We start from the raw sequence: 22,774 nt of genomic DNA, 5'->3' as shown, positions 1-22,774 counted from the left end.
ACAGAGGTCACACGGAGTGACAGATCCAAATGTGCAGATCCAACACAAACTCATCTTTCACACACACACACACACACACACACACACACACACACACACACACACACACACACACACACACACACACACACACACACACACACACACACACACATACACACGATTTGTGCACACACATGCAAGTCCGCACAGAGACGTGATATAGTAGTGTTTTTAATGGACTATTTTTTTTTCTTGACTATGCAGTCTGTCAGTCTATTAGAGCCAGAGGCATTTCACTGGCAGGACATCATTAAGACCTGGACCTCAGCACTACTAACTGAGGACCTCTCAAAACTGAGGAGAGAGAGACAGCGAGATGGGGAGGGAGGGAGGGAGGATAGGAAGAGAGACAGCGAGATAGGGAGGGAGGGAGGGAGGATAGGAAGAGAGACAGCGAGATGGGGAGGGAGGGAGGATAGGAAGAGAGACAGCGAGATGGGGAGGGAGGGAGGGAGGATAGGAAGAGAGACAGCAAGATAGGGAGGGAGGGAGGGAGGATAGGAAGAGAGACAGCGAGATGGGGAGGGAGGATAGGAAGAGAGACAGCAAGATGGGGAGGGAGGGAGGGAGGATAGGAAGAGAGACAGCGAGATGGGGAGGGAGGGAGGAAAGGAAGAGAGACAGAGAGATGGGAAGGGAGGGAGGATAGGAAGAGAGACAGAGAGATGGGGAGGGAGGGAGGATAGGAAGAGAGACAGCGAGATGGGGAGGGAGGGAGGATAGGAAGAGAGACAGCGAGATGGGGAGGGAAGGAGGGAGGATAGGAAGAGAGACAGCGAGATGGGGAGGGAGGGAGGAAAGGAAGAGAGACAGAGAGATGGGAAGGGAGGGAGGATAGGAAGAGAGACAGAGAGATGGGGAGGGAGGGAGGATAGGAAGAGAGACAGCGAGATGGGGAGGGAGGGAGGATAGGAAGAGAGACAGCGAGATGGGGAGGGAAGGAGGGAGGATAGGAAGAGAGACAGCGAGATGGGGAGGGAGGGAGGAAAGGAAGAGAGACAGAGAGATGGGAAGGGAGGGAGGATAGGAAGAGAGACAGAGAGATGGGGAGGGAGGGAGGATAGGAAGAGAGACAACGAGATGGGGAGGGAGGATAGGAAGAGAGACAGAGAGATGGGGTGGGAGGATAGGAAGAGAGACAGCGAGATGAGGAGGGAGGATAGGAAGAGAGACAGAGAGATGGGGTGGGAGGATAGGAAGAGAGACAGCGAGATGGGGAGAAAGAGAAAGTGCCAGAGAAAAGAAAATATGTAACTGAGTGTGTAACATACTGTTCCTCGTTGTCTGTGAAGTGAAGGTCCAGCTTCAACTGAAAGTCCACTTCACTCAGAGCCTCTTCCACCTGTGAGAACAGAAACAGTCACAATATCAACAAGACTGGATCAACCTCAATTAGACAAATCTGCAATAAAAAAAACATATTTGGGTAATAAAACATCCATATCAGTTTAACAATATTATTGTGAGACAATAATACAGTATATTCTGCCTTACACACACACACACACACACACAGCTCTGTGTAGTAGAACAAACAGCACTGTCAAATCCTATTGATATTCTGATTGATTAAACACACGCTCTGGGGAAATTGAGTTCTATTTTTGTCCTTTTTATCAGAGTCTGAGGGAGGAAGAGGGAAGGCGAGAGAGAGAGAGAGAGAGAGAGAGAGAGAGAGAGAGAGAGAGAGAGAGACGTAGAGGGAGATGGTGGGGAAGAGAGAGGGGGAGAGGGGGGAAGATAGGAATGGGAGGACAGAGAAACAGCGAGAGAGAGAGACAGCGAGAGAGAGAGAGAGAGAGAGACAGCAGAGAGAGAGAGAGACAGCAGAGAGGGAGAGAGAGACAGCGAGAGAGAGAGAGAGACAGCAGAGAGAGAGAGAGAGAGAGAGACAGCGAGAGAGAGAGACAGTGAGAGAGAGAGACAGCGAGAGAGACAGCGAGAGAGAGAGAGACAGCAGAGAGAGAGAGAGAGAGAAAGAGAGAGAGAGAGAGAAACAGCAGAGAGAGACAGCAGAGAGGGAGAGACAGCGAGAGAGACAGCGAGAGAGAGAGAGAGAGACAGCGAGAGAGACAGCGAGAGAGAGAGAGCGAGAGAGACAGCGAGAGAGAGAGAGCGAGAGAACGAGAGAGAGAACAAGAGAGAGAGAAAGAGAGAGAGAGAAAGAGGGAGAGACAGAAAGAGAGAGACAGAGGGAGAGAGAGACAGAGGGAGAGACAGAGGGAGAGAGACTTAGAGGGAGATGGTGGGGAAGAGAGAGGGGGAGAGGGGGGAAGATAGGAATGGGAGGGAAGGAAAGAGAGGGGCTAGAGAGGTAGAGAGAGAGGTTAGGGGGGAGAGAGAGGGAAATGGAGAAAGTGAGAGGGATAGATAGAGAGATAAAAGGAGTTAACCTCTGGAAGAGGGGATGGCTGAAATCTGATCTACCCTTCCAGCCCACAGCCTCTATCTCGCTCTTTCTCACCTTCACATAAATAATGTGTCATACATTTAATGAAAAATTCTAAATTTAGAAGACTTGCCAGGTAGGTAGCTGACTTTAAATAAATAAATTAGGAGAGCTGACCTGCCATGTACCCAACAAGCTGAAGATGAATCTGATGAAACCAGGATTCCTGTTTAACTCTGTAGGTTAGGATGTAGGTTCATGTATATACAGTTGAAGTCGGAAGCTTACATACACTTAGGTTGGAGTCATTAAAACTCGGATTTCAACCACTCCACATCTACCTTGTGCATGACACAAGTAATCACTTAATTACAATTCCAGTGGGCCAGAAGTTTACATAAACTAGGTTGACTGTGCCTTTAAACAGCTTGGAAAATTCCAAAAATGATGTCTTAGCTTTAGAAGCTTCTGATAGGCTAATTGACATCATTTGAGTCAATTGGAGGTGTACCAGTGTATGTATTTCAAAGCCTACCTTCAAACTCAGTGCCTCTTTGCTTGACATCATGGGGAAATCCAAAGAAATCAGCCAAGACCTCAGAAAAAAAATTGTAGACCTCCACAAGTCTGGTTCATCCTTGGGAGCAATTTCCAAATGCCTGAAGGTACCACATTCATCTGTATAAACACCATGGGACCATGCAGCCGTCATACCGCTCAGGAAGGAGACGTGTTCTGTCTCCTAGAGATGAACGTACTTTGGTGCGAAAAGTGCAAATCAATCCCAGAACAACAGCAAAAGATCTTGTGAAGATGCTGGAGGAAACAGGTACAAAAGTATCTATATCCACAGTAAAACGAGTCCTATATCGACATAACCTGAAAGGCCGCTCAGCAAGGAAGAAGCCACTGCTCCAAAACCGCCATAAAAAAGCCAGACTGCGGTTTGCAACTGCACATGGGGACAAAGATTGTACTTTTTGGAGAAATGTCCTCTGATCTGATGAAACAAAAATAGAACTGTTTGGCCAAAATGACCATTATGTTTGGAGGAAAAAGGGAGAGGCTTGCAAGCCGAAGAACATCATCCCAACCGTGAAGCACGGGGGTGGCAGCATCATATTGTGGGGGTGCTTTGGCTAAGGTGTATTTGGCTAAGGTGTATGTAAACTTCCGACTTCAACTGTATATGACACTTCATCAATAGCTGTCTGGCAGATTCACAAGCTTCCTCAGTCTGTCTCACCCATACACCCTCGTATGGGTGAAGATACAAGTGAAGAGTTTTACTCCAAAACGCTATATATCCATTTTCAGAAATGTTCATAAATTCGCTTTTTTTTTAAAGAAATGATGAAAGTGATAGTGAAAAAACTCACCATCTAAACATTAAATGACAGACATGTATGTTATGGTGAGTGAATGAGGACCCAAAAGCGAACTAACTTAAACAGAGCTTCTTTAATAACCAAACATAGGTAGGCTCAGATAGACCGGCAGATTCCGACAGGACAGGACAAGGTTACAGCAAACATGACGATAGTCTGGCTCAGGCATGAAACACAAACAAACAAGAATCCGACAAGGACAGGAGCAGAAACAGAGAGAGATATAGGGACCTAATCAGAGGGAAAAAGGGAACAGGTGGGGAACGGGGTGAATGGGTAGTTAGAGGAGACAAGGGACAGCTGGGGGAAAGCGGGGGAGAAAAGGTAACATAACAACGACCAGCAGAGGGAGACAGGGTGAAGGGAAAGGACAGAGACAAGACACAACATGACAGTACCCCCCCACTCACCGAGCGCCTCCTGGCGCACTCGAGGAGGAAACCTGGCGGCAACGGAGGAAATCCTCGATCAGCGCACGGTCCAGCACGTCCCGAGAGGGAACCCAACTCCTCTCCTCAGGACCGTACCCCTCCCAATCGACAAGGTACTGGTGACCACGGCCCCGTGGACGCATGTCCAAAATCCTGCGGACCCTGTAGATGGGTGCGCCCTCGACAAGGATGGGGGGGGGGGGGGGAAGACGAGCGGGGGCGCGAAGAACGGGCTTAATACAGGAGACATGGAAGACCGGGTGGACGCGACGAAGGTATCGCGGAAGAAGAAGTCGAACTGCGACAGGATTAATGACCCGAGAAATACGGAACGGACCAATGAACCGCGGGGTCAACTTGCGAGAAGCCGTCTTAAGGGGAAGGTTCTGAGTGGAGAGCCAAACTCTCTGACCGCGACAATATCTAGGACTCTTAGTTCTACGCTTATTAGCAGCCCTCACAGTCTGCGTCCTATAACGGCAAAGTGCAGACCTGACCCTCTTCCAGGTGCGCTCGCAACGTTGGACAAAAGCCTGAGCGGAGGGGACGCTGGACTCGGCGAACTGAGATGAGAACAGCGGAGGCTGGTACCCGAGGCTACTCTGAAAAGGAGATAGCCCGGTCGCAGACGAAGGAAGCGAGTTGTGGGCGTATTCTGCCCAGGGGAGCTGTTCTGACCAAGACGCAGGGTTGCGAAAAGAAAGACTGCGTAAGATGCGACCAATAGTCTGATTGGCCCGTTCTGCTTGACCGTTAGACTGGGGGTGAAAGCCGGAAGAGAGACTGACGGAAGCCCCAATCAAACGGCAAAACTCCCTCCAAAATTGAGACGTGAATTGCGGACCTCTGTCCGAAACGACGTCTGACGGAAGGCCATGAATTCTGAAAACATTCTCGATGATGATTTGTGCCGTCTCTTTAGCAGAAGGAAGCTTAGCAAGGGGAATGAAATGGGCCGCCTTAGAGAACCTATCGACAACCGTAAGAATAACAGTCTTCCCCGCTGACGAAGGCAGTCCGGTGACAAAATCTAAGGCGATGTGAGACCACGGTCGAGAGGGAATAGGAAGCGGCCTGAGACGGCCGGCAGGAGGAGAGTTACCGGACTTAGTCTGCGCGCAGACCGAACAAGCAGCCACGAAACGACGCGTGTCATGCTCCCGGGTGGGCCACCAAAAACGCTGGCGAATGGAAGCAAGCGTACCCCGAACGCCAGGGTGGCCGGCTAACTTGGCAGAGTGAGCCCACTGAAGAACGGCCAGACGAGTAGGAACGGGAACGAAAAGAAGGTTCCTAGGACAAGCGCGCGGCGACGGAGTGTGAGTGAGCGCTTGTTTTACCTGCCTCTCAATTCCCCAGACAGTCAACCCGACAACACGCCCCTCAGGGAGAATCCCCTCGGGGTCAGTGGAGGCTACTGAAGAACTGAAGAGACGAGACAAAGCATCAGGCTTGGTGTTCTTAGAGCCCGGACGATAAGAAATCACGAACTCGAAACGAGCGAAAAACAGCGCCCAACGCGCCTGACGCGCATTAAGTCGTTTGGCAGAACGGATGTACTCAAGGTTCCTATGGTCAGTCCAAACGACAAAAGGAACGGTCGCCCCCTCCAACCACTGTCGCCATTCGCCTAGGGCTAACCGGATGGCGAGCAGTTCGCGGTTACCCACATCATAGTTACGTTCCGACGGCGACAGGCGATGAGAAAAATACGCGCATGGGTGGACCTTGTCGTCAGAGAGGGAGCGCTGAGAAAGAATGGCTCCCACGCCCACCTCTGACGCGTCAACCTCGACAACGAACTGTCTAGAGACGTCAGGTGTAACAAGGATAGGAGCGGATGTAAAACGATTCTTGAGGAGATCAAAAGCTCCCTGGGCGGAAACGGACCACTTAAAGCACGTCTTGACAGAAGTAAGGGCTGTGAGAGGAGCGGCCACCTGACCGAAATTACGGATGAAACGACGATAGAAGTTCGCGAAGCCGAGAAAGCGCTGCAGCTCGACGCGTGACTTAGGGACGGGCCAATCAATGACAGCTTGGACTTTAGCGGGATCCATCTTAATGCCTTCAGCGGAAATAACAGAACCGAGAAATGTGACGGAGGAGGCATGAAAAGTGCACTTCTCAGCCTTCACAAAAAGACAATTCTCTAAAAGGCGCTGGAGGACACGTCGAACGTGCTGAACATGAATCTGGAGTGACGGTGAAAAAATCAGGATATCGTCAAGGTAAACGAAAACAAAGATGTTCAGCATGTCTCTCAGGACATCATTGACTAATGCCTGAAAGACAGCTGGAGCGTTAGCGAGGCCGAAAGGAAGAACCCGGTATTCAAAGTGCCCTAACGGAGTGTTAAACGCCGTCTTCCACTCGTCCCCCTCCCTGATGCGCACGAGATGGTAAGCGTTACGAAGGTCCAACTTAGTGAAAAACCTGGCTCCCTGCAGGATCTCGAAGGCTGAAGACATAAGAGGAAGCGGATAACGATTCTTAACTGTTATGTCATTCAGCCCTCGATAATCTATGCAGGGGCGCAGAGACCCGTCCTTCTTCTTGACAAAAAAAAACCCCGCTCCGGCGGGAGAGGAGGAGGGGACTATGGTACCGGCGTCAAGAGCTACAGACAAATAATCCTCGAGAGCCTTACGTTCGGGAGCCGACAGAGAGTATAGTCTACCCCGGGGGGGAGTGGTTCCCGGAAGGAGATCAATACTACAATCATACGACCGGTGTGGAGGAAGAGAGGTGGCCCTGGACCGACTGAACACCGTGCGCAGATCGTGATATTCCTCCGGCACCCCTGTCAAATCACCAGGCTCCTCCTGTGAAGAAGAGACAGAGGAAACAGGAGGGATAGCAGACATTAAACATTTCACATGACAAGAGACGTTCCAGGAGAGGATAGAATTACTAGACCAATTAATGGAAGGATTATGACAAACTAGCCAGGGATGGCCCAAAACAACAGGTGTAAAAGGTGAACGAAAAATCAAAAAAGAAATGGTTTCGCTATGATTACCAGAAACAGTGAGGGTTAAAGGTAGCGTCTCACGCTGAATCCTGGGGAGAGGACTACCATCCAGGGCGAACAAGGCCGTGGACTCCCTTAACTGTCTGAGAGGAATGTCATGTTCCCGAGCCCAGGTCTCGTCCATAAAACAGCCCTCCGCCCCAGAGTCTATTAAGGCACTGCAGGAAGCTGACGAACCGGTCCAGCGTAGATGGACCGACAAGGTAGTGCAGGATCTTGAAGGAGAGACAGGAGTAGTAGCGCTCATCAGTAGCCCTCCGCTTACTGATGAGCTCTGGCTTTTACTGGACATGAAGTGACAAAATGACCAGCAGAACCGCAATAGAGACAGAGGCGGTTGGTGATTCTCCGTTCCCTCTCCTTAGTCGAGATGCGGATACCTCCCAGCTGCATAGGCTCAGCTCCCGAGCCGGCAGAGGAAGATGGTAGTGATGCGGAGAGGGGGGCAACGGAGAACGCGAGCTCCTTTCCACGAGCTCGGTGACGCAGATCAACCCGTCGCTCAATGCGAATAGCGAGTTCAATCAGGGAATCCACGCTGGAAGGGACCTCCCGGGAGAGAATCTCATCCTTTACCTCTGCGCGGAGACCCTCCAGAAAACGAGCGAGCAAAGCCGGCTCGTTCCAGCCACTGGAGGCAGCAAGAGTGCGAAACTCAATAGAGTAGTCTGTTATGGATCGATTACCTTGACATAGGGAAGACAGGGCCCTGGAAGCCTCCTCCCCAAAAACAGATCGATCAAAAACCCGTATCATCTCCTCCTTAAAGTCCTGATACTGGTTAGTACACTCAGCCCTTGCCTCCCAGATTGCCGTGCCCCACTCACGAGCCCGTCCAATAAGGAGAGATATGACGTAGGCGACACGAGCAGTGCTCCTGGAGTAAGTGTTGGGCTGGAGAGAAAACACAATATCACACTGGGTGAGGAACGAGCGGCATTCAGTGGGCTCCCCAGAGTAACACGGCGGGTTATTGATTCTGGGCTCCGGAGATTCGAAAGCCCTGGAAGTGACCGGTGGATCGAGGCGGAGATGGTGAACCTGTTCTGTGAGGTTGGAGACTTGGGTGGCCAGGGTCTCAACGGCATGTCGAGCAGCAGACACTTCCTGCTCGTGTCTGTCTAGCATCGCTCCCTGGATTCCGACAGCTGAGTGGAGAGGATCCGAAGTCGCTGGGTCCATTCTTGGTCGGATTCTTCTGTTATGGTGAGTGAATGAGGACCCAAAAGCGAACTAACTTAAACAGAGCTTCTTTAATAACCAAACATAGGTAGGCTCAGATAGACCGGCAGATTCCGACAGGACAGGACAAGGTTACAGCAAACATGACGATAGTCTGGCTCAGGCATGAAACACAAACAAACAAGAATCCGACAAGGACAGGAGCAGAAACAGAGAGAGATATAGGGACCTAATCAGAGGGAAAAAGGGAACAGGTGGGGAACGGGGTGAATGGGTAGTTAGAGGAGACAAGGGACAGCTGGGGGAAAGCGGGGGAGAAAAGGTAACATAACAACGACCAGCAGAGGGAGACAGGGTGAAGGGAAAGGACAGAGACAAGACACAACATGACAATGTATTTGTTTAAAATCTATCACTTGGTTTGATCATGTTTTTTTGCTAAATGTTACATATCCGCCTCACTCTCAGAGAAATAAGTAGTTCTGCTAGGTTTTACACAGTCAAATGTAACAAATAACTACATTTTTAATAAAGAACTGTACAAATTATACATTTGTAACATAAATTGGTTTTAGCATTTAGGAAATAAGCTCTTTAAGTGGTTAAATTGACCTTGTGTGTGTGTTTTGTGACCTTGTGTGTGTGTGTGCGTGTGCGTGTGTGTGCGTGTGCGTGTGTGTGACTCACCCTCTCCCCATCGAGCAGTAGGTGGACCTTGAAGAGCATGCGGTCATCGACGTTGACCTCTTCGTTTCGGTAGAGGATCTGGAAGATCCGGCTGAACACCGTAGTGTCCTCATGGACCCCATCATGGACCCCCGCAGAGCTGAAACTACAGTCACCTAGGGGGAGCAGCAGCAGTATCATCATCATCATCATCATCATCATCGTCACCACCAGTGCTGCCGCTGACTATACGTAAACTACGTGCTGCGTGCAGGGCCCGTGGCAGCTAGGGGGCCCCCGACCAAAATATAATAACTTGTCTGTCTATTTTTTGCATTTATTTTTTGGAAGTCAGTTGGGCTCTCAACCTATTATTGACAGTTAGAATAGTAGAATACACAAGGTGCAATTTAGACATTTGGTAGTGCATCAGCAGCTTCTCTTGTTATGTCAGTCATTGACAGTCATTCAATTTGCCCATGTCAGCTAACATTTTATAGATAGCTAGATAAATTGGTCTTGCCAGCTTCTAAACCTTGTAGTAATCATGGCTGAATTACTGACCAGGCAAGCAAGGTATGTGTGTAACGGCTGTTGGTGGAAGAAGGTGAGGACCAAGGTGCAGAGTGGTACGTGTTCATCTTTATTATTGGAACTGAACACTGAATAACAAAACAACAAAGAGAATGACCGAAACAGTTCTGTCTGGTGCAGACACAAAAACAGAAAACAACTACCCACAAAACCCAGGTGGGAACAGGCTACCTAAGTATGGTTCTCAATCAGAGACAACCATAGACAGCTGCCTCTGATTGAGAACCATACCAGGCCAAACAACAAAGAAATCCAAAACATAGACAATGAACATAGAATGCCCACCCTAGTCACTCCCTGGCCTAACCAAAATAGAGAATAAAAGCCTCTTTATGGCCAGGGCGTGACAACGTGCCTGGTCACATTGATTTTGCTAGTCACTCTCACTCAGATATCATATGAACTTGGTATAGGTCATGGCAAAATGTGTAGAATATGAACATGTGTAGAATATCTTCAAAATTGTATCCACCCAATGATTAAATGTGTATAATGGCAGAGAGTTAGCTTTAAAACTGCCCAATTTTCTCTCAGCCCATGGCAAAATTAGTACAATTGCATGAAATGTGTTGTTAAACTGCAAAATTCTCTCTTGGCCCCATGGCAATTTGCAGGAAATGAACTTAAATGTTTTGCCAGCGAGGTGGTTATGTCCCCCAACCAGATCTCGCTTAGGGCTCCAAAAGGCTAGAGGCGGCCCTGATCATCATCATACATGACAAACACATCACCATTCCCATCACTGTCATTTCGTGTCCTCCACATAATTGAGGCTCAGAAGCAGTGGATTATATACAATCTGACATTTCTCTGGGTATAAAAATAAATGGTTTTCCAGTAAATCTCTATATAGTCAGTGGTGTTTTCTGCTTGCTTCTGTAGAGTAGATGTGAGACAGCAGCTGTCTGCAGCTGGTTGCTGGAGGCGCAGCTGTGATAGACCTTTGTGAAGGAAGCACCCCACTGAGGTGCTCTCCTTTTATCTACCTCTGTAATACAGAGGTAGATATGAACTCTATGCCCCAACCCCCTCTCTCTTTCTCTCCCTCTGTTTCTCTGTCTCTTCTCTCTGTTCTCCCCTTCTCTCCCTCTCTCAGCAGCCCTCCAGAAAGAACAGTCGCTTCAAACAGCATGAGTGTCAGATTGTGTACTAAATTTAGTGAAAGGCAGTGTGGCTGTTGTGTGATGGCAGCATGATGTGCTACAGCTAGTGGAAATACTCTCATTTCATTCCAAACCAATCCTAGCCTATTACAGATGAAGAGTCGGTTTGTCAACAAAGTTGTAATGAGGGTGAATGCTCAGTACTCCAGGCTCATCTAAAAACATGGCATCTCTAGTTCTGCTCTACAGGGAGGGGACAGAGGGAGACAGTGAGCAGAACTGGCAAGGCACTAAAGAGGCTTCACTGCGATTTAAAGGGATGCAATTAGTTATGAGTAATACGAGTACAGATATACAGTATGTCTGCAACCAAATAATGAATATTCTATAGCATTACAAAGGAGATACTTCACCCACCTTGCCACTGTGCACATACAATCATTATCTTTCTCTCTCTCTCTCTCTCTCTCTCTCTCTCAATTCAATTTCAATTCAATTTAAGTGCTTTACTGGCAAGGGAAACATATGTTAACATTGCCAAAGCAAGTGAAGTAGATAACAAACAAAAGTGAAATAAACAATAAAAATGAATGGTAAGCATTACACTCACAAAAGTTCCAAAAGATTAAAGACATTTCAAATGTCATATTATGTGCAAATAGTTAGTAAATAGTAAAATAAATAAACACAAATATGGCTTGTATTTACAATGGTGTTTGTTCTTCACTGGTTGCCCTTTTCTTGGGGCAACAGGTCACAAATCTTGCTGCTGTGATGCACACTGTGGTATTTCTCCCAATAGATATGGGAGTTTAGCAAAATTGGGTTTGTTTAAAAAAAGATTGTGGGTCTGTGTAATCTAAGGGAATTATGTCTCTCTAATATAGTCATACATTTAGCAGGAGGTTAGGAAGTGCAGCACAGTTTCCAACTCATTTTGTGGGCAGTGTGCACATAGCCTGTCTTGTCTTGCGAGCCAGGTCTGCCTACAGCGGCCTTTCTCAATAGCAAGGCTATCCTCACTGAGTCTGTACATAGTCAAAGCTTTCCTTAAGTTTGGGTCAGTTACAGTGGTCAGGTATTCTGCCACTGTGTACTCTCTGTTAAGGGCCAAATAGCATTCTAGTTTGCTCAGTTTTTTTGTTAATTCTTTCCAATGTGTCAAGTAATTATCTTTTTGTTTTCTCATGATTTGGTTGGGTCTAATTGTGTTGCTGTCCTGGGGCTCTGTGGGGCCTTTTGGTGTTTGTGAACATAGCCCCTCGACCAGCTTGCTTAGGGGACTCTTTTCCAGGTTCATCTCTCTGTAGGTGATGGCTTTGTTATGGAAGGTTTGGGAATTGCTTCCTTTTACGTGGTTGTAAAATTTAACAGCTCTTGTCTGGATTTTGATAATTAGCGGGTATCAGCCTAATTCTGCTCTGCATGCATATTTGGTGTTTTACAATGTACACTGAGGATATATTTGCAGAATTCTGCATGCAGAGTCTCAATTTGGTGTTTGTCCCACTTTGTGAATTCCTGGTTGGTGAGCGAACCCCAGACCTCACAATCATGAAGGGCAATGGGTTCTATAACTGATTCAAGTATTTTTAGCCAGATCCTAATTGGTATGTGGAATTTTATGTTCCTTTTGATGGCATAGAAGGCCCTTCTTGCCTTGTCTCTCAGATCGTTCGCAGCTTTGTGGAAGTTACCTGTGGCGCTGATGTTTAGGCCGAGGTATGTATCGTTTTTTGTGTGCTCAAGGGCAACAGTGTCTAGATGGAATTTATATTTGTGGTCCTGGCAACTAGACTTTTTCTGGAACCATTATTTATCTCTTACTGAGATCTACTGTCAGGGCCCAGGTCTGTCAGGGCCCAGGTCTGTCAGGGCCCAGTTCTGGCAGAATCTGTGCAGAAGATCTAGGTGCTGCTGTAGGCCCTCCTTGGTTGGTGACAGAAGCACCAGATCATCAGCAAACAGTAGACATTTGACTTCAGATTCTTGTAGGGTGAGTCCGGGTGCTGCAGACTGTTCTAGTGCCCTCGCCAATTCGTTGATATATATGTTAAAGAGGGTGGGGCTTAAACTGCATCCCTGTCTCACCCCACGCCCCTGTGGAAAGAAACGTGTGTGTTTTTTGTCAATTGTAACCGCACACTTGTTGTTTGTGTACACTGATTTAATAATGTCGTATGTTGTCCTGTTCACTCTCTCTTTTTCTCTCTCTCCATCTCACGTTCCTCTCTCTCTCTCTCGGATATTCTCTTACTGTTTGTGTGACATAATACCTTTAGAGTTAAGCTACAGTAAGGAGGCAGCAGAACAGTAAACGCTAAACTAATTCATATAACACCATCCTGATTTAACAAACCACAATGTCTTTCTATATGAATTACAGTCATTAAATGGCTGGGATTCAGAAGCGAGACAATCCTTCACACCTTGTCTGAAGGGCACCAGACAATTGAAATGTCAAGCACACAACACTTTAATCTCCCACAGTACGGTGGGTGGATTATTTCCCAAGTCTCTGTGGTTGATAAATGTCTTTCTCCTGGCTGGCCAGAGCGGAGCTTATCATTGGCTGGTGAATTTATGGTTGGTAGCCCTGTCTGTCCTGTCTGTCTTTAAGGCATATAGCTGTAATACGTGACCTTGTAGAGGAGGAGTGCAGGAGAGGGGAGGGAGACGGGGAAGAGGGCTCTGGCTAAGCCCTCCAATTAGAATATGGAAATATAATGTTACTGTATGGTGCATTGCTGCAATGTAGCTCGCGACGCTCACTGTGTACAGATATTATGGCACTGCTGCACTTTGTGTGTGCAGGCAATCCTGACACTGTGGTCTAGGCTATGTGAATATTCTGTACTACAGCAAATTACTTGTAGATGTTATCGTATGGCAGTGCAGAGACTATTAGTGCTGAATGTGCACATACACTATATATACAAAAGGATGTGGACACCCTTTCAAATGAGTGGATTTGTCTATTTCAGCCACAACCGTTGCTGACAGGTGTATACAATTGAGCACACCGCCATGCAATCTCCATAGACAAACATTGGCAGTAGAATGGCCTTACTGAAGAGCACAGTGACTTTCAACATGGCACTGTCATAGAATGCCACCTTTCCAACAAGTCAGTTTGTCAAATTTCTGCTAGAGCTTCCCCGGTCAACTGTAAGTGATGATATTGTGAAGTGGAAACGTCTAGGAGCAACAGTGGCTCAGCCGTGAAGTGGTAGGCCACACAAGCTCACAGAATGAGACCGCAGAGTGCTGAAGCACGTAGCGCGTAAAAATGGTCCTCGGTTGCAACACTCACAACCGACTTCCAATCTTTCTCTGGAAGCAACGTCAGCACAAGAACTGTTCATCAGGAGTTCAAATTAGTGGATTTGGCTATTTCAGCCACAACCGTTGCTGACAGGTGTATAAAATTGAGCACACCGCCATGCAATCTCCATAGACAAACATTGGCAGTAGACTGGCACTACAAATGCATAGTGCCCACTGTAAAGTTTGGTGGAGGAGTACTAATGGTCTGGGGTTGTTTTTCATGGTTCCCACTAGGCCCCTTAGATCCAGTGAAGAGAAATCTTAACGCTACAGCATACAATTATATTCTAGACGATTCTGTGCTTCCAACTTTGTGGCAACAGTTTGGGGAATAACCTTTCCTGTTTCAGCATGACAACGCTCCGGTGTACAAAGCGAGGTCCATAAAGAAATGGTTTGTCAAGACCGGTGTGGAAGAACTTGACTGGCCTGCACAGAGCCCTGACCTCAAACCCATCAAACAGCTTTGGGATGATTTGGAACGTCGACTGCGAGCCAGGCCAAATCAGCCAACATCAGTGCCCGACCTCACTAATGCTCTTGTGGCTGAATGGAAGCAAGTCCCCGCAGCAACGTTCCAACATCTAGTGGGAAGCCTTCCCAGAGGAGTGGAGGCTGTTATAGCAGCAAAGGGGGGACCAACTCCATGCCCAACTTATTGCCCATGATTTTGTAATTAAATGTTGTCCATTTACTTTTGGTCATGTAGTATATTATGGACAATAAACAAAACATTATCAACTTCAGACTGAACATATACATACTGGATACAATACATACTGTAGTTCAATATACATTTAAAATCTCATTATATGCTGCCCTCTACTTCACAAACTGATGGAGTAAAATACTATGTTGTTTTATAGTGCACAGCACCATGAGAAGCTGCTCCATACAACAGGTCACATTGGTCTGATCAATGCCTCCCTGACTTCCCTACATAGGTCAGTGTGACATTATTCATGTCTCAGTAGGAGGAACAGGTGGCTGGTGGGTCTGATTAAATGCCTGAGTATCACATCTCAATGTCAGGGTCAGACCAACACAACAAGGGGGTTTTGTAGCCGCAACCATGCGTGCCCTTGTCAAAGAAGGAACACCCCAAAGTACTAAAGCATGCCCACGCACACGCGCACGCACACACACACACTGTTCCCTGCGCCCTTTTCCAATCATAATGAACTATAAATAGATTTTTTTTTATTGCAGTAAATCCGATAATATGTCTGGAACATGTCTTCCTGCTTATCCAGAGGACCAGATCTGTCTGCTAATTCTGATGGGACTACAGTACAGGACCATGACAGTGTGTCAGCCCGGTCTACTGGAACAGTCTCGAGTACCTGGTCAACACAATTGTAGTTGTGATGCAACACAAAGGGAGAAATTACATCATGCACATAAGCTAGACTGATTTTCCCATTTCCCCACAGAGAGAAAACACTCCGCCAATAACAATCAGGCGTATTACTATTAAACAGAGACACGCTGCTCTCTGTTGGCGTGTCCAAGGCCAGCTTTCCTCTGTTCTCTCAACACACATGCATTTTGTTTTAACTTTGCCATATAACTCTGTCATGTTATAACAACATTCTCCTGAATACTTTCACACCCCTAAACAGATTGTTTGAGACGACGCCACTTGGTTGCCACGGGAACTTTGTCACTTCTCTTTCTGTGGGACTCTTCTGAGGAAGAGAGGGACTACTTTCTCTGTTACAGAACATGCAGTCTATTTATAGCCAGCTGAGGCACTTGCAATGTTTAAATCATTAGTCGACACAATGATGTTCAATAAACCTTTTAGTTTCGCATTTCTAAGACAAAGATGAGCAGTGTTCATGGCTGTCTTAGATTCCTGCCCAGCATGCAACACTGAAGCACCCCATAGAGCTAATGGTGGCCTGACCCGATGGCAGAACGCCTCAGAAACATGAATAATATGGGCCATACACACAGTTAGCATGTGGTACATACTGAATTCCACCAAAACGTTTCAGATTCTAGAGAGTGACCGTAAAATAAAACTCAACATACAGCATCTTTCAACACAGAATCCCAGGCCTGAGCCCTCTGATAACAGTCAAGAACAAGGCTCCAGCACAGCACACTACCGACACACTACCGTTCCCATTCACTAGAGTTTCAGTGGGCCACACGCTATAAAAAAAGCACACATTGTGAAAGATGACTGTTTTCAGAAACATCAAAGGAAACTGTCCAAAGAATGTGGATCACAGAAGATGATCGTAATCATGTAGTAGGATGGTAACCAGAACATTCTCCGTGTCAGACAACCCATGATCCTCTCACACTCAACCCACCAGAGTCCCTGGCCTAACAGGCTGCATAGATACAGACAGTATAGAAGTCTCAGTTTGCTACAAGCTGGTGTGGGTCTTGCCCACCTACCCATTGCTGGAATCAGTGAGATTCATACTGTGTGGGAATTAGTATCTGTAAAACTACAGAAACAGTTCTATGCAAACTATGCATTAAAAACACCCAGCGTTATCGAGATATAACACAATGTGAGAAGACAATTCATCACCTGCATTCCCTGGTGTTGTTGCTATCAACCTGTGTGGTACACGAGGAGAGACCTTCAACCCTGCTCGGACCTGGTAGAATCTGGAGGGAGAAAACAATATAATACCTTTGGTTACTACACAGATGTAGGATCTAAATTTGAGCCAGTTTGCTACAGCGGGAAAATAATCCTGCAGCAACAGAAACTGTGAATTATATTGTGGATTATGATTAATGGACATTTTTTGAAGGGGGTTGATACATTTTACATTAGGGCAAATCAAGTCTGACATCTTAAAGTGGAAATCACAAACTTTAGCCATCTTTTTAAAATGTCTGCAACAACAGGATGATCAAATTACCATAAACATCTGTACATAGCTACTACACACATACCGGCACTACTGTACACATCACTACACATTCCACACACATACTAATGCATATGAAACAAATGTTCAGAATGGAATGGAAAGAAATAGCTGGAAAGGCTAGTACTGTCCTGTTAAACACAACTGGTAAGGAATTGTACAAATGTACCTTAATTATTAATAAGGACAGGATCAAATGGCAATATATAATGCATTACTCATAATAATGCACATCCTTTCAGTTAGTCTGCTGCTGTCTGTGCTTAAAGGTCAACAGTAGTAGAGCTCTGTACAATAGCTGATAAAAACAGATATTATATACCTAATAATATCATTTGTAATTGTCTCTTGCATACTTGGTACTAGGGGTGTTAACCCTGGTGTCCTGGCTAAATTCCCAATCTGGCCACCTTATCACCGCCCAGCTTCCAATTGGCTCATTCCCCCCTTCTCCCCTGTAACTAGTCTCCAGGTCGTTGCTGTAAATGACAATGTGTTTTCAGTCAACTTACCTGGTAAAATAAGGGTTAAATATAACAACAACTCAAAATAGTATTATCATCCTGTCAATGCTGACATCCCCCATTCCCCCCCCCCCCCCCCCCCCCCCCCCCAGCATTCCCCCGGTATCAGCAGGGTTTTAGTGAGGGACCACCTCTGGAAGATGGAGGCGTGACAGTGAAGATCACAGACATGGTATCAGCAGGGTTTTAGTGAGGGACCACCTCTGGAAGATGGAGGCGTGACAGTGAAGAGCACAGACATGGTATCAGCAGGGTTTTAGTGAGGGACCACCTCTGGAAGATGGAGGCGTGACAGTGAAGATCACAGACATGGTATCAGCAGGGTTTTAGTGAGGGACCACCTCTGGAAGATGGAGGCGTGACAGTGAAGAGCACAGACATGGTATCAGCAGGGTTTTAGTGAGGGACCACCTCTGGAAGATGGAGGCGTGACAGGGAAGATCACAGACATGGTATCAGCAGGGTTTTAGTGAGGGACCACCTCTGGAAGACGAAGGCGTGACAGTGAAGAGCACAGACATGGTATCAGCAGGGTTTTAGTGAGGGACCACCTCTGGAAGATGGAGGCGTGACAGTGAAGAGCACAGACATGGTATCAGCAGGGTTTTAGTGAGGGACCACCTCTGGAAGATGGTGTGACAGTGAAGAGCACAGACATGGTATCAGCAGGGTTTTAGTGAGGGACCACCTCTGGAAGATGGAGGCGTGACAGTGAAGATCACAGACATGGTATCAGCAGGGTTTTAGTGAGGGACCACCTCTGGAAGACGGAGGCGTGACAGTGAAGAGCACAGACATGGTATCAGCAGGGTTTTAGTGAGGGACCACCTCTGGAAGACGGAGGCGTGACAGTGAAGAGCACAGACATGGTATCAGCAGGGTTTTAGTGAGGGACCACCTCTGGAAGATGGAGGCGTGACAGTGAAGATCACAGACATGGTATCAGCAGGGTTTTAGTGAGGGACCACCTCTGGAAGATGGAGGCGTGACAGTGAAGATCACAGACATGGTATCAGCAGGGTTTTAGTGAGGGACCACCTCTGGAAGACGGAGGCGTGACAGTGAAGAGCACAGACATGGTATCAGCAGGGTTTTAGTGAGGGACCACCTCTGGAAGATGGAGGCGTGACAGTGAAGAGCACGGATTAGGTTTTTAAGGTTGATAAATAAATAAGGGTAGAGTCATCGCTAGGGAGAAGCTTAACGCAGGTGAGAGCGCAACTGCACACAACGCAGGGCCTGTTTACGGTTTAGAGTCCGAGTGTACTGTAGAAAAAACATGACAGAGAGAAGCGGGGGATGTGGATACGATATTCAATATACCTGTAGTCTGTCTTGATATCATGCACTGCACCATTATGACATTTGAACACATTTCCAACAAAAACAACAGCGGAAACATTCGGTCATTGTGGCGTTGTCCCTGCTGCTAGTTAGAACGCCATCAACAGATAAACACTTTGAATGGAGACAAGCTCCTAGAAACTACAGACAGGATTATTAATCAAACCAGATTATAACACCAAGAGCAACGTTAGAAGCGACTAATTCACCCTCCATTAAACTAGAAGGCCTGCGCTGCTCTTATCACCATCTCCTGGTTTAAACATCAAACAAAGACTTCCGTTTAATGCAAGAACTCCTCTATAGGGTTTGTATAAAACTTACAAGTGAATGGCTTTTTCAGGGTACAATTCTCCTGAACTCACAATAGCAAATCACAGTGTTATCTTGACACCAGCAGTCACTTGGACTCTCTAACTCTCTGTCTCGCTGTTCTGTGCTCCCGTCAGACCTACTCCCTCCTTGTTGCTGTTCGGAGCAGAAACATGGCAGACACTGCAATCCATGAAAAACTCTCATATTAGTGCACTCAGGTTTAGCTAAGGATTATAACATCCCCCTCTGTCCTGTTTGGACCCAGGAAAATCTAATCTGGGTAAGGATGACCTTCCCGTCAGCCAGAGTCACAACCCAGAGGCTAGCCATATGGCAGATCACAATCTCTCAGTAGATACACTGTGTCTGTGGGGCATAAAGATGACCCTATTCTTCATCATGTCTGTGTCCCAGATAGCACCCTATTCCCTATGTAGAGCACTCACATCTGTCCTCAGACACATCCTACCGTGCAGCATGAAGATGACCCTTTTCTAAATCATAACTGTCCGTTTTAGCGTTACCATTAAGACTGCGGCAGCAGTGGGAATGAATATGAACTATGAAACAGCCGGAGACTGTCAGACTGTAGTTTGAACCCAAGTCTCCTACATGCCACAGGAATGTGTTAGCCCTCGGAGTTAAAGCCTAACTAATAGCCCGGGGAGCTGACCCAAGTCTTCAGGTCACAAGGCAAGGTTACTCATCACAGCATGGTTCACCGGTCCACCTCCGTTACACTCACCCTCTCTGGAAGAGATCCACATTGTGAAACTTGTGCAGCTCTACAGAAAACTCCAACGTCCCCTGTACTTCAGACATGATATGTTCCAGGTCATCCCCTGCAGAGAGGAAATATAGTATATCAATCAATATAAGGTGCAGTTCTTTACAGTTATACGATGCAGTTATTTACAGTTATAAGGTGAAGTTATTTACAGTTATTAAGGTGCAGTTATTTACAGTTATAAGGTGCAGTTATTTACAGTTATTAAGGTGCAGTTATTTACAGTTAGAAGGTGCAGTTATTTACAGTTATTAAGGTGCAGTTATTTACAGTTATAAGGTGCAGTTACTTACAGTTATTAAGGTGCAGTTATTTACAGTTAGAAGGTGCAGTTATTTACAGTTATATAATGCAGTTATTTACAGTTATAAGGGTTCTGTTATTTACAGTTATACGGTGCCGTTATTTACAGTTATACGGTGCAGTTATAAGGTGCCGTTATTTACAGTTATTAAGGTGCAGTTATTTACAGTTATATAATGCAGTTATTTACAGTTATAAGGGTTCTGTTATTTACAGTTATTACGGTGCCGTTATTTACAGTTATACGGTGCAGTTATAAGGTGCCGTTATTTACAGTTATTAAGGTGCAGTTATTTACAGTTATTAAGGTGCCGTTATTTACAGTTATTAAGGTGCAGTTATTTACAGTTATTAAGGTGCCGTTATTTACAGTTATACGGTGCCGTTATTTACAGTTATACGGTGCAGTTATAAGGTGCAGTTATTTACAGTTATTAAGGTGCAGTTATTTACAGTTATTAAGGTGCCGTTATTTACAGTTATACGGTGCCGTTATTTACAGTTATACGGTGCAGTTATAAGGTGCCGTTATTTACAGTTATTAAGGTGCAGTTATTTACAGTTATTAAGGTGCCGTTATTTACAGTTATACGGTGCCGTTATTTACAGTTATACGGTGCAGTTATAAGGTGCAGTTATTTACAGTTATTAAGGTGCAGTTATTTACAGTTATACGGTGCCGTTATTTACAGTTATACGGTGCAGTTATAAGGTGCAGTTATTTACAGTTATTAAGGTGCAGTTATTTACAGTTATTAAGGTGCCGTTATTTACAGTTATTAAGGTGCAGTTATTTACAGTTATTAAGGTGCAGTTATTTACAGTTATTAAGGTGCAGTTATTTACAGTTATACAATGCAGTTATTTACAGTTACTTACAGTATTTCAAGACCTGAGAAAGACCCAAGGGGTCAAAATGTTGTCACAAAAGACATACATGGTATTGCAGTGTGAGGAACACACTGGAAAATGCTCTATTGCACTAGCCCCATTGTTTTATGATTGTAGTGACAAAGCCAGCAGTACCTTCATGATTCATCAGTGAATTTATGGCCCAGTAAGCATCCTTTCACAAGAAAAGGCATGCACAAGGAATCAAAATCGAATCCAACTATGACATTTATCACCTAATCATTGAACACAGTAATTTGTCTTCTTCACTGTAGAGCTTCTGTGACCTCAGGTCTCACAGTGAGAAGCAAACTGGCATTTAGGGAGGTAACCCCAGACTGGATATAGAAGCACCTATATATATATACACATATATACACATATATATATATATATATATACACACACACACACACACACACACACACACACACACACACACACACACACACACACACACACACACACACACACACACACCCTCCTCCACCATGGTTTCTATTTAGACAAACAATGAGTCACTCAGGAAGCGTTTGCCTTGATCCTTCCATCTCCCAGGATGCTATTCACAGAGTCAACAGGCACCTTGACTGCATTCAACCTCAGCATGGAAATTGAGATGAATGGAGAGACACCCGGGATGAAGTTTTAGAAAAAGGATATAAATTGATGGGACGTCTCCTGCTCTACAGTACATGGGAAAGTGTCGACTCACAATCTAAGCGTCTTCCCATTCACTCCTCAATGTGTTTTCTAATCATAATGATGCCATGTTGTAGACTGTGTCACTTTGACACATTCCCATTTACATGTTCGTCCTTCAGCGGATGCTCTTATCCAGAGCGACTTACACTTTGATCAGCTAAAGGTTGATAAATCAACCACACATCGCAGCCATTAAGAAGGAAATCTAGCCTTCCTCTCAATGACGACATCACTCTCTCGAGTGCCTTTTATCATGATAATAGTAAGAGCAGTTAGCAATAGCATGGGTAAGTGTGTTACTGCCATGCATTACTACAGTATGGTAGCAACCCTTGTGTTTATTGTCTCTGTTTTGATTTAAAGCCCAGATGCTGACGTGTTCAACCTCTACTGTACTAACGAGTCACAGTTATTAAACATTCAGCTTGTTTGATCCCCATTTAATAACTCTACCAAATATAGTATCAAAAGATATGCCATTTAGTGGACAGTCAGGCGTGCATACATTTAACATAAGGGGAATCAAACCCACAACCCTCCAACTGGACCGATGAGGCCCCATTAAACCACAGCTTAGCCACCACGCCTGTAGGACATCACCTATCAATAAAGCTACACAATGAAAATAAAACATACTGCATCGCATGTGATCTGCATTCAAATCAACTTCCAAAAACCATGCAAAAAGCTTGTTTTCCCCCTTCAAGGGGGTCGAACGATCATGTTGTTATCCGTGATCCCTTCGTTTTCATGTGTCTTTGAAGCTAGAAGAGTGTATAACAACCATGCGTAATATGCCGTCCCCATTATGCCAAATCCTAGAGCTGTAAAAGCAGTAAAACACCCTTA

At 45.9% G+C, this 22,774-nt stretch overlaps 1 protein-coding gene across 1 annotated transcript in view; it reads right to left on the bottom strand.

Moving 5' to 3' along the window:
* The window catches only part of LOC110489415 (protein FAM135B), a 58,979-nt gene that overhangs the window by 23,049 nt on the left and 13,156 nt on the right, over positions 1–22,774 (bottom strand). The window contains exons 2-5 of the mRNA XM_036971567.1: positions 19,985–20,081; positions 16,708–16,787; positions 9,154–9,308; positions 1,314–1,384 (exon numbers count right to left, since the gene is read on the bottom strand). Coding sequence (XP_036827462.1) covers positions 1,314–1,384; positions 9,154–9,308; positions 16,708–16,787; positions 19,985–20,061 — 383 coding nt within the window. The 5' untranslated portion in view covers positions 20,062–20,081. The remainder of the gene's footprint in view (positions 1–1,313; positions 1,385–9,153; positions 9,309–16,707; positions 16,788–19,984; positions 20,082–22,774) is intronic.

This window comes from Oncorhynchus mykiss, chromosome 32 (genome assembly GCF_013265735.2).
Source record: "Oncorhynchus mykiss isolate Arlee chromosome 32, USDA_OmykA_1.1, whole genome shotgun sequence".
Lineage (NCBI taxonomy): Eukaryota > Metazoa > Chordata > Actinopteri > Salmoniformes > Salmonidae > Oncorhynchus > Oncorhynchus mykiss.
The sequence above is the reverse complement of the archived record's forward strand: the minus strand, read 5'-3'. Positions and strand labels throughout refer to the sequence as shown.